The sequence below is a fragment of the Coregonus clupeaformis genome, chromosome 13, assembly GCF_020615455.1.
Source record: "Coregonus clupeaformis isolate EN_2021a chromosome 13, ASM2061545v1, whole genome shotgun sequence".
In the NCBI taxonomy this organism is placed as follows: domain Eukaryota; kingdom Metazoa; phylum Chordata; class Actinopteri; order Salmoniformes; family Salmonidae; genus Coregonus; species Coregonus clupeaformis.
Window position 1 is genome coordinate 28975247 of NC_059204.1, and position 12474 is coordinate 28987720.

The 12474-nt window shown below is 44.9% G+C and overlaps 1 protein-coding gene across 2 annotated transcripts in view; it reads left to right on the plus strand.

Moving 5' to 3' along the window:
* LOC121579215 (gamma-aminobutyric acid receptor subunit beta-2-like) overlaps window positions 1–12474 on the plus strand; it is an 85097-nt gene that overhangs the window by 38393 nt on the left and 34230 nt on the right. For both annotated transcript variants that reach the window (XM_041893610.2, XM_041893609.1), the window contains exon 4: window positions 9368–9588. In XM_041893610.2, the coding sequence (XP_041749544.1) occupies window positions 9368–9588 (221 nt within the window). The remainder of the gene's footprint in view (window positions 1–9367; window positions 9589–12474) is intronic.

Genomic DNA, 12474 nt, shown 5'->3' on the forward strand with positions numbered 1-12474 from the left:
GTTCCACTACAGCCCCGTCGATGAGAATGGGGGCATGCTCAGTCCTCTTTTTTTCCTGTAGTCCACAATCATCTCCTTTGTCTTGGTCACGTTGAGGGAGAGGTTGTTATCCTGGCACCACACGGCCATGTCTCTGACCTCCTCCCTATAGGCTGTCTCATCGTTGTCGGTGAACACTGTTGTGTCGTCAGCAAACTTAATGATGGTGTTGGAGTCGTGCCTGGCCATGCAGTCATAGGTGAACAGGGAGTATGGGAGGGGACTGAGCACGCACCCCTGAGGGGCCCCCGTGTTGAAGATCAGCGTGGCAGATGTGTTGTTACATAATATAATATAATAATATGCCATTTAGCAGATTTTTTTATCCAAAGCGACTTACAGTCGTGCGTGCATACATTTTTTGTGTATGGGTGGTCCCGGGGATCGAACCCACTACCTTGGCGTTACAAGCGCCGTGCTCTACCAGCTGAGCTACAGAGGACCACCTGGGGGCGGCCTGTCAGGAAGTCCGGGATGAAGTTGCAGAGGGATGTGTTTAGTCCCAGGATCCTTAGCTTATTAATGAGCTTTGAGGGCACTATGGTGTTGAACGCTGAGCTGTAGTCAATGAATAGCATTCTCACGTAGGTGTTCCTATTGTCCAGGTGGGAAAGGGCAGTGTGGAGTGCAATAGAGATTGCATCATCTGTGGATCTGTTGGGGCGGTATCCAAATTGGAGTGGGTCTAGGGTTTCTGGGATAATGGTGTTGATGTGAGACATGACCACCCTTTCAAAGCACTTCATGGCTACAGACGTGAGTGCTACGGGTCGGTAGTCCTTTACATTTACATTTACTTTTTGGGGGGTGGGGTAAGGGGGGTTAGAAGGATTACTTTATCCTATCCCAGGTGTTCCTTAAAGAGGTGGGGTTTCAAGTGTCTCCGGAAGGTGGTGAGTGACTCCGCTGTCCTGGCGTTGTGATGTAGCTTGTTCCACCATTGGGGTGCCAGAACAGCGAACAGTTTTGACTGGGCTGAGCAGGAACTGTGCTTCCGCAGAGGTAGGGGGGCCAGCAGGCCAGAGGTGGATGAACGCAATGCCCTCGTTTGGGTGTAGGGACTGATCAGAGCCTGAAGGTACGGAGGTGCCGTTCCCCTCACAGCTCCGTAGGCAAGCACCATGGTCTTGTAGCAGATGCGGAGGAGCGGGGTGACGTGAGAGAACTTGGGAAGGTTGAACACCAGACGGGCTGCGGTATTCTGGATGAGTTGTAGGGGTTTAATGGCACAGGCAGGGAGCCCAGCCAACAGCGAGTTGCAGTAATCCAGACGGGAGATGACAAGTGCCTGGATTAGGACCTGTGCTGCTTCCTGTGTAAGGCAGGGTCGTACTCTCCGAATGTTGTAGAGCATGAACCTACAGGATTGGGTCACCGCCTTGATGTTAGCGGAGAACGACAGGGTGTTGCCCAGGGTCACGCCAAGGCTCTTCCCACTCTGGGAGGAGGACACAACGGAGTTGTCAACCGTGATGGTGAGATCATGGAACAGGCAGTCCTTCCCCGGGAGGAAGAGCAGCTCCGTCTTGCCAAGGTTCAGCTTGAGGTGGTGATCCGTCATCCACACTGATATGTCTGCCAGACATGCAGAGATGCGATTCGCCACCTGGTTATTAGAAGGGGGAAAGGAGAAGATTAGTTGTGTGTCATCTGCGTAGCAATGATAGGAGAGGCCATGTGAGGATATGACAGAGCCAAGTGACTTGGTGTATAGCGAGAATAAGAGAGGGCCTAGAACTGAGCCCTGGGGGACACCAGTAGTGAGAGCACGTGGTGCGGAGACAGATTCTCGCCATGCCACTTGGTAGGAGCGACCTGTCAGGTAGGACGCAATCCAAGAGAGAGCCGCGCCGGAGATGCCCAGCTCGGAGAGGGTGGAGAGGAGGATCTGATGGTTCACAGTATCAAAGGCAGCAGACAGGTCTAGAAGGACAAGAGCAGAGGAGACAGAGTTAGCTTTAGCAGTCGGAGAGCCTTCGTGACACAGAGAAGAGCAGTCTCAGTTGAATGACCAGTCTTGAAACCTGACTGGTTTGGATCAAGAAGGTCATTCTGAGAGAGATAGCAAGAGAGTTGGCTAAAGACGGCACGCTCAAGAGTTTTGGAGAGAAAAGAAAGAAGGGATACTGGTCTGTAGTTGTTGATATCAGAGGGATCGAGTGTTGTTTTTTTGAGAAGGGGTGCAACTCTCGCTCTCTTGAAGACGGAAGGGACATAGCCAGCGGTCAAGGATGAGTTGATGAGCGAGGTGAGGTAAGGGAGAAGTTCACCGGAGATGGTCTGGAGATGAGAGGAGGGGATAGGGTCAAGCGGGCAGGTTGTTGGGCGGCCGGCCATCACAAGTTGCAAGATTTCATCTGGAGAGAGAGGGGAGAAAGAAGTCAAAGCATAGGTTAGGGCAGTGTGAGCAGGACCAGCAGTGTCATTTGACTTAACAAACGAGGATCGGATGTCGTCAACCTTCTTTTCAAAATGGTTGACAAAGTCATCCACAGAGAGGGAGGAGGTGGGGAGGGGGAGGAGGATTCAGCAGGGAGGAGAAGGTGGCAAAGAGCTTCCTATGGTTAGAGGCAAATGCTTGGAATTTAGAGTGGTAGAAAGTGGCTTTAGCAGCAGAAACAGATGAAGAAAATGTAGAGAGGAGGGAGTGAAAAGATGCCAGGTCCGCAGGGAGTCTAGTTTTCCTCCATTTCCGCTCGGCTGCCCGGAGCCCTGTTCTGTGAGCTCGCAATGAGTCGTCAAGCCACGGAGCAGGAGGGGAGGGGAGGACCGAGCCGGCCGGGAGGATATGGAACATAGAGAGTCAAAGGATGCAGAAAGAGAGGAGGGTTGAGGAGGCAGAATCAGGAGATTGGAGGGAGAAGGATTGGGCAGAGGGAAGAGATGATAGGATGGAAGAGGGGAGAGTAGCGGGAGAGAGAGAGCGAAGGTTGCGACGGCGCATTACCATCTGAATAGGGGCAGATTGAGTAGTGTTGGAGGAGAGCGAGAGAGAAAAGGATACAAAGTAGTGGTCGGAGACATGGAGGGGAGTTGCAGTGAGATTAGTAGAAGAACAGCATCTAGTAAAGATGAGGTCAAGCGTATTGCCTGCCTTGTGAGTAGGGGGGGACGGTGAGAGGGTGAGGTCAAAAGAGGAGAGGAGTGGAAAGAAGGAGGCAGAGAGAAATGAGTCAAATGAACTAAACATCTTGGAAAGGAGAGAGCGGGGCCTCCGTCACTTACGTTTCACTGAAACACCCAAATATAGCTCTCCCAACTTCCACCTCAGAAACTATAGTTCTTGTAAACTACAGTTGTTCAATGTTTTCTAGGAAGAGACTAACTTAGTTTAATTCAGCTAGCTAACTTGGTACAGTATTCTTCCGTGAAAATCGTCCAGGGCACCTAGTCATATGACGCCACAGCCAACTAGCATGCCGGACTCCAACAACACGGTTTAGTACCAATACTCGGCCACAACAAACCACCAGTGTGTCAACACGCCAAGCAGATCATTCGTGTCCGTGTCTAACATTGTGGGTTAGTCCCGACAGCTTGAGCGAGTCCGTCGTCAACTTATTCAGCCAGTTAGTTAGCTAGAATAGTTAGCATACTAGCTAGCCACATTGCTCTCAGACAAAGAAGAAACCCACGGCACGAACACACAGAGAGAGCCAAGCTAACGTTAACTAGTCACCCATGTCCCGAATTCCCTTGAATGACTCTGGCTACCAGTATGTAAAAACAAAACACAAATGTAGGTTATAACTTACCCCTAGCAGCTACTGTTAGCTAGCCAAGTGCAAAGCTAGCCACTGAATTGACTCAGCCAGTTCGTGTCTGTTCGCTAGGTCGTTCCAGCCATTGTTTAGTAGCTATCCAGGTAGCAACAAGCTAGCTAAATTTCAAGCACAGTAGCCACTTACTACCTAACGCCAATGCTTCAGACAATGAGGTTAGAAAAACAGCTGAATGGTAGGCATTATTGTAGGCATTATTTAGGCAGGTTATCTTAGAGTCCTTGGGCACAGGGACTATGGTGGTCTGCTTGAAACATGTTGGTATTACAGATTCAGTCAGGGACATGTTGAAAATGTCATTGAAGACACTTGCCAGTTAGTCAGCGCATGCTCGGAGTACACGTCCTGGTAATCCGTCTGGCCCTACTGCCTTGTGAATGTTGACCTGCTTAAAAGTCTTACTCACATCGGCTACGGAGAGCGTGATCACATAGTTATCCGGAACAGCTGGTGCTCTCATGCATGCTTCAGTGTTGCTTGCCTCGAAGCAAGCATAGAAGTGATTAAGCTCATCTGGTAGGCTTGTGTCACTGGGTAGCTTGTGGCTGTGCTTCCCTTTGTAGTCTGTAATAGTTTTCAAGCCCTGCCACATCCGACGAGCGTCAGAGCCGGTGTAGTACGATTCAATCTTAGTCCGGTATTTACTCTTTGCCTGTTTGATGGTTAGTCCGAGGCATAGCGGGATTTCTTATAAGCGTCCGGGTTAGAGTCCCGTTCCATGAAAGCGGCAGCTCTACCCTTTAGCTCAGTGCAGATGTTGCCTGTAATCCATGGCTTCTGGTTGAGGTATGTACGTACAGTCACTGTGGGGACGACGTCATCGATGCACTTATTGATGAAGCCAGTGACTGATGTGGTGTACTCCTCAATGCTATCTGAAGAATCCCTGAACATATTCCAGTCTGTGCTAGCAAAACAGTCCTGTAGCTTAGCATCTGCGTCATCTGACCACTTTTTTATTAACCGAGTCACTGGTGCTTCCTGCTTTAGTTTTTGCTAATAAGCAGGAATCAGGAGGATAGAGTTATGGTCAGATTTGCCAAATGGAGGCTATATCACTCCTCCAGAGAGATGGAGGCTATAACACTCCTCCAGAGAGATGGAGGCTATAACACTCCTCCAGAGAGATTGAGGCGATAACACTCCTCCAGAGAGATGGAGGCTATAACACTCCTCCAGAGAGATAGAGGCTATAACACTCCTCCAGAGAGATGGAGGCTATATCACTCCTCCAGAGATATGGAGGCTATAACACTCCTCCAGAGAGATGGAGGCTATATCACTCCTCCAGACAGATGGAGGCTATATCACTCCTCCAGACAGATGGAGGATATAACACTCCTCCAGAGAGATGGAGGCTATAACACTCCTCCAGAGAGATGGAGTCTATATCACTCCTCCAGACAGATGGAGGATATAACACTCCTCCAGAGAGATGGAGGCTATAACACTCCTCCAGAGAGATGGAGGCTATAACACTCCTCCTTTGAGGAGGTCCGTGTTTTACTCCAGTCCCAGTAAATTGCCCCCAGTGGTACATCAGCAGGGCCATCCTGCTAAGCAATCCTCCCCTCTCAGGTAACACTGTTTCCAGACAATAACAGCAATGAGATGACGAGGGGGACTCTTTATCCCTCAGCCTAACAAGCCACAGCCATACTGCACTCTTTATTCAAGTGTGGGGTCTGTCCAAACGTTTGACAGCTGTGAAAACTCCTCTCTGTGATAACTCTAAGGGGAGAGAGAAGCTACCTCTACTAGAATTACTAAAGGTTTCTATCATCCTAATGATACATATGGGTGAAGGGGTGTGTAGCGATGCAGTGTATTGCAGGAAATGCCTACAGTGATTATCTAATCCGTCACACCAGCCTGCTTCATATTGCAGGAGATTTCATAATGATGTGAATACTGCTAAGCATTTCACTGTAATGTCTGCACCTGTTGTATTCGGCGCATGTGACCAATAAAAGTTGATTTGATTTGATTTGCTGGTGTAATCCAGCTTGCTTCATATTGCAGTAGATTTCATAATGATGTGAACACTGCTGGTGTAATCCAGCCTGCTTCATATTGCAGTAGATTTCATAATGATGTGAACACTGCTGGTGTAATCCTGCCTGCTTCATATTGCAGTAGATTTCATAATGATGTGAACACTGCTGGTGTAATCCTGCCTGCTTCATATTACAGTAGATTTCATAATGATGTGAACACTGCTGGTGTAATCCAGCCTGCTTCATATTGCAGTAGATTTCATAATGATGTGAACACTGCTGGTGTAATCCTGATTATACCAGTTGAGAGAAGATGCAGTTGACCCTTTCCTTCTTTCTTTCCTTAAGGGTCCATTCCCCAGGTGCACGCACACACACACACACACACACACACACACACACACACACACACAAACACACACAAACACACAATGCCTGTTCATACCATCTTCTATCACTTCTGTGTGGGTTTCATAGAAAGTGCTAATAATGTGGTAACACGTTATTTTGCTAATATTGCAACACTGAACATGGTAATGTGGTAAAGTGCAGACCTTAGAGCCAATACATATCCCATGTCTCACAATATATCACTGTAATGTGTTGTCTATACAGTACATGGATTGATATGAAAGATCAGTCTAGTCAAATCCAAAAGGGAGAGCTCATACTTCAATGCACCATGATCTTGAGACTTTCTCATCAGAAAGAGAGAAGAACCCCATGCCTGATATTTAATAGATCATAGTGAAGAGCCTGATTAGATGCTAGTGTATATTGATGAGTGGAGAGGGAAATGCGTTCACTCTCACGTGCCTAACAACATGTGCTGGGCTTTGCTGCCATGGAGTCTTCATAAACTACATAATGTCTGATCAACTGGGATTTATCTCAAGTGTTGGAAGGCTGCACGTGCAGGGGCCTGTTTAGTACAGTGCAGTACTGTATGTTCTCCTAAACCGCCACCAACCATCAGCAGACTCACCAGTGTCTTGTCCTGTTCCCTTACTTACCTTTGGCCCCGTGTTAATACAGGACCGAGCAGACTGGTTAGTTGGGCTTGGAGCAGCAGTTGGGTTAGAGGATCAGGTGCAGAAATAGGTGGTATTTATTTAACAGTGCAGGTGATAAATAATAATATATAATATAATATAAATAATATAATAATAATAATATTATTTATATTATATTATATAATATTATAATATTATACACAATAACAGGTGATGATGAAAACTGGATACAGAGGTTATTTACAAAATATACAAATGCAGGAACATGGTGGCAAACGCCTAACTCACACAGCTGAGTAGATGCATATATACTGGCAGAGCTCTGTAACAGCATGTTACCTCATAAGCAGCACCCCTGAATGATAAACATATCTGCCCTAACCTGGCATAAACCATTAACACCTAGAACAGGTATTAGTATTTTCAATAGACAGTGTTAACACACCTCAAAGGCAATACTATTGCTCAATTCACATAACAATGACCAACAATGAACACATTACTCAATATAAACAGGGGATTTATGACCAACAATGAACACATTACTCAATGTAAACAGGTGATTTATGATAAACAATGACATCACTAACCGGAAAAGGAATGACAAACATGATAAAATGCTGATAATGATTTATCGTTTGTTATTTTAATGTTATACACAGTGGTTGATGGGACTAGCGATAACATACAGTAGTTATGGCAGCAAACATGTTAGAAACAAACTTTGTAGCAAAACACTGAGTTAATGTCGGGAGAAATGGAGGGAAAGGTTGGGCGTGAGTCACGTGACGATGGCTCACTGGCACAATCTTTGCTTTCAAGCCCCCCCTTCCCAGTCGGTCCGTTTAGCCCAGTAGATATAGAGATGTCATCATATTCGCAACCAACAATATCGAAAATGAATGTTCAGCCTGAGATCCTGTGTTGGGAGAAGATGTGCCAGTCATGACAAAAGTGCCCTGAGACAGCAAGTTTCCCCAAGTTTATTTTTCATGGATGGATGGATTGCTATGCTTCTTATTGTTAGCGTGGCAGGAGCAGGGTGCTGGCTTGGCTGTTTCTTCCAAATTCACTCTGACAATTTTGCAATACTCCCTGGCTAACCCCACACATGATTATTCAGCTGAAATGCAAAGGGCTCTAAAGCTCTTATTTTGTCAAATGTTGTTTTATGGAGAATATTGGTAATCATTTGCATTAACTCATAAGTCAATAAACTTTCTTATGAGGAGTCTGCACTAGGCTAAGTTACTGAGGATGTAAAAAACCTGAATTAGTCAATATATATCTTTTTTTGCTTGTTTTTCTATTAAACTTGTTGATGATGCAATATATCTACAGTACACAGATTTACAGTACAGTGCTGACGTTGCTTCCAAAGGCAGTTTGAAACTCGGTAGGGAGTGTTGCAACTGAGGACATACGATTTTTACGCGCTACACGCATCAGCACTCGGCGGTCCCGTTCTGTGAGCTTGTGTGGCCTAACACTTTGCGGCTGAGCCATTGTTGCTCCTAGACGTTTCCACTTCACAATAACAGCACTTACAGTTGACCGGGACAGCTCTAGCGGGGCAGAAATTTGACAAACTGACTTTTTGGAAAGGTGCCATACTATGACGGTGCCATGTTGAAAGTCACTGAGCTCTTCAGTAAGGCCATTCTACTGCCGATGTTTGTCTATGGAGATTGCATGGCTGTGTTCTCGATTTTATACACCTGTCAGCAACGGGTGTGGCTGAAATAGCCGAATCCACAAATTTGAAGGGGTGTCCACATACTTTTTTATATATAGTGTATTTACACAAATTTTTTACTGAAACATTGTTTTACAGTGCAGTGCAGACAGCTTTTAGGCAAAGCCGTCTATTTTACTCAACTTGATGAGAATGCACAATGCCAAGGGATGCTCTGAAACTCTAGGCTCTTGCTACTGAAATCAAAACATGCTTTTTTTATTTGGACATTGTGGCATTTGTTATGCAAGTTTACAGTAGTACTACGCCATTGCAGACAACATTGAAAACAAATATGAATGTTTTGCTAAAATAAATGTTTTAGGGGTCACAGAGAAGTCTATCATTCTGTCATGGTCACAGGCCACACCACACTCATTTTGAGTTAACTTGAATTAATCTCCCCTGGTTCATACACACTCTTTCTCCCTCTCTCTTCACCCTCTCTCCCTCTCTCTCCTCCCTGAACCACTTAGTCACCCTTTACCTGACATGATCCCTCTGCTTTTAAGTTAACATCATCTAATATTGAAAGTGATCTGAAAGGTAGTGGGAAGATCTTTGAACAAATTTTGTCAAATGGCAGTTTTTTTCTAGACTAGACATCCTGATCCCTGGGGCCCAGTAATCTATCTCTCTCTCTCTCTCTCTCTCTCTCTCTCTCTCTCTCTCTCTCTCTCTCTCTCTCTCTCTCTCTCTCTCTCTCTCTCTCTCTCTCGCTCGCTCGCTCGCTCGCTCTTCCTCCCTGCCCCACTCCCCCCTTCTCTCTCTCTCTCTCTCTCTCTCTCTCTCTCTCTCCAGGACTATACATTGACTATGTATTTCCAGCAAGCTTGGCGAGACAAGCGGTTATCCTACTCGGAGATTCCCCTCAATCTCACCCTGGATAACCGGGTAGCGGATCAGCTGTGGGTCCCAGACACCTACTTCCTAAATGACAAGAAGTCATTTGTCCATGGTGTCACAGTGAAAAACAGAATGATTCGACTCCATCCAGATGGAACCGTGCTCTATAGCCTGAGGTAATGTTTCATAATATATATTTTTTTGAATGACTTGACATTACTTAAGAGAATTACGCAGATATCTGAATTGAAGCTTGGGATATGGCTTCTTATGTGGTTATCTTCCACCCCAGTATGTAACAAAACCATGTACAAAACCACACCATTGATAAGCCTATCTCTAACCAATGAAGACAACTTAGTGAGCTGGTAGACTTAGTTCGACACTCCACGTTATGTAATTCCTTCTCTCTCTTCCTCTGCAACAAAGAGCAATTAGCCAATTGTTTCATGGAGTGATTCATTGATTGTCGACCATAGAAGCCACATTATTGCTGAGGCTAGATAGCTTCAAGTTATTAGCCTTTCGGAGTTCAGAATAATCTCTCCATCTGATATCTCATTGAACTGACTTGTCCTATCAGACAAGAGAGAAAGAGGAGGGGAAGTGGAAACCTTGTCTTCCCCTGTCTGCTATCGTATATCCCCTCCCCATCTTACTTCCTGATTACATGCAGCACTACTACTAAAGCTGCATTATATCTTCCCCATTCACGAAGCCAGGCCAGGGCTTTGAGTCGTTGTATTGTACTGCAAAGTTTCCTATTATACACAAGTGTTTGGAATAATGCACAGACAACCTAGGTTTAGTGGTCAGCCTCCTCTACATGCAGTGTCCACATAAAACACAATATGGATTACAATAGTTCTGCTGGATCTTTTCATATATGCTTTTAAAGGGGACATCTGCAGTTGCTCCATCAATTTTGGGACTTGTGAATGAATGGTACAGTATGTACCCATTGATTCTTAAAGAATATAACTTAAAAATGCGTCATGAACTTAGTTCAACTGTCGTGCCCCATCACAACCCAGAAAATATAGGCTTGTTTTACTCCAATGTTTGTATACAAAGTAAATGTAAACAAACACTATAGCCATCCAGGACCTCTATACCAGGCGGTGTCAGAGGAAGGCCCTCAAAATTGTCAAAGACTCCAGCCACCCTAGTCATAGACTGTTCTCTCTGCTACTGCACGGCAAGCGGTACCGGAGTGCCAAGTCTAGGTCCAAAAGACTTCTCAACAGCTTCTACCCCCAAGCCATAAGACTCCTGAACAGCTAATCATGGCTACCCGGACTATTTGCACTGCCCCCCCCACCCCATCCTTTTTACGCTGCTGCTACTCTGTTCATTATTTATGCATAGTCACTTTAACTCTACCCACATGTACATATTACTTCAACTACCTCAACTAGCCGGTGCCCCCGCACATTGACTCTGCACCGGTACCCCCCTGTATATATAGCCTCCCTACTGTTATTTTATTTTACTTCTGCTCTTTTTTTTCTCAACACTTTTTTATTTTTATTTTTTATTTTATTTTACTTTTTTTGTTAAAAATAAATGCACTGTTGGTTAAGGGCTGTAAGTAAGCATTTCACTGTAATGTCTGCACCTGTTGTATTCGGCGCATGTGACCAATACAATTTGATTAGATTTGATTAGCCTCAAAACATGGTTAAAACTATAAGTGTGATGTCATGACTAGTCAGTCCTTTCAGAGTGGTAACATTTCTCAGCTTTTTACAGAAACAGGGGTGGGGAGTTTGCTTTGTTATTGTTTCAACTGCTTACTGCCTCTTTCATTTAAATCTTAATTGGATTCAGCGAGTCTAGTGTTTCCTAATCGCTGACGCAGCCACTGTGCACAAATATTCTACATTTTCACATTGGCCAAACTAATTTATTCGCCATTGAGCTGCCAATTCGCCTGAAGAGTGATTACAAAGCAAACACAGGCTTTTATGCTCCAGTGTGTTTTCATAATGCACCTTTTGTTGACATGCAGAGACGAGTGTTTTTGCTACCGATATAACTTGCAGCCTGGATTGATATTGAAAATTGAAATTCACTCCTTCAAGGGCATTTATTTAGCTCCGACCCAACAATAAAGATTCTCATTGAGTTTTCAAAGGAAAGTAATTGAAAAGAGAAAACAATGGAATTTGCAAAGTTAAGGAAGGTGCCTTTCTGTAAGTTCGCACAAGCTTCGATCGGCTACAGTACAGTCTGTGGTTTAGAACATGATTGCTCTTGTCACGATCGTCGAACACAGTGGACCAATGCGCAGCGTGATTTGCGAACATACTTATTTTATTAGAGTACCACACGAACAAAACAACAAAACGATACGTGACGTCCTTGGTAACAGACACTAACCATACACGGAACAAGATCCCACAACACACTGTGGAAAACAGGCTGCCTAAGTATGGTTCCCAATCAGAGACAACAAGCAACAGCTGATACTCGTTGCCTCTGATTGAGAACCACCCCGGCCAACACAGAAACACATGAGCTAGATAATCAGCCTAGAACCCAAAACACATAGAAACAACACACCCTGGCTCAACATAACGGAGTCCCAGAGCCAGGGCGTGACAGCTCTTTGTTCAAGTAGCTGTTGTCTGAGTCACTGCAGCGGCGCACAAAGCACATTATTCCAAGAAAAACAAAAGAAGTATAGAAAAGTATACTGAGAATTGATGGTACTGCTAGCACTGCATGTGACCAGCACCAGAGGTGTCTTGAGGTGCTCACACTCCTTAGAAGATGACAGAATGCACAGTGAAAATGTTAATGAATACAGAATTTGATGTTCTTTCATAAACAGATGTTACAGATGTAGGATCTTAATTTGACCATCCTGTTGCAGGAGAACTTTCCTGCAATTCAGGAAATGTAAAACTTGTAGTGTATTTAAGGTTTAAAAAGGCATCTGAAGTTTGTAATTTCCTCTTTGAAATGTCAGACTACAAAAATGTCCATTAATTGTAATCCACATAATAATTCATGTCCTGTTGCTGCAGAATTATTATCCTGCTGTAGCAAACTGGCTC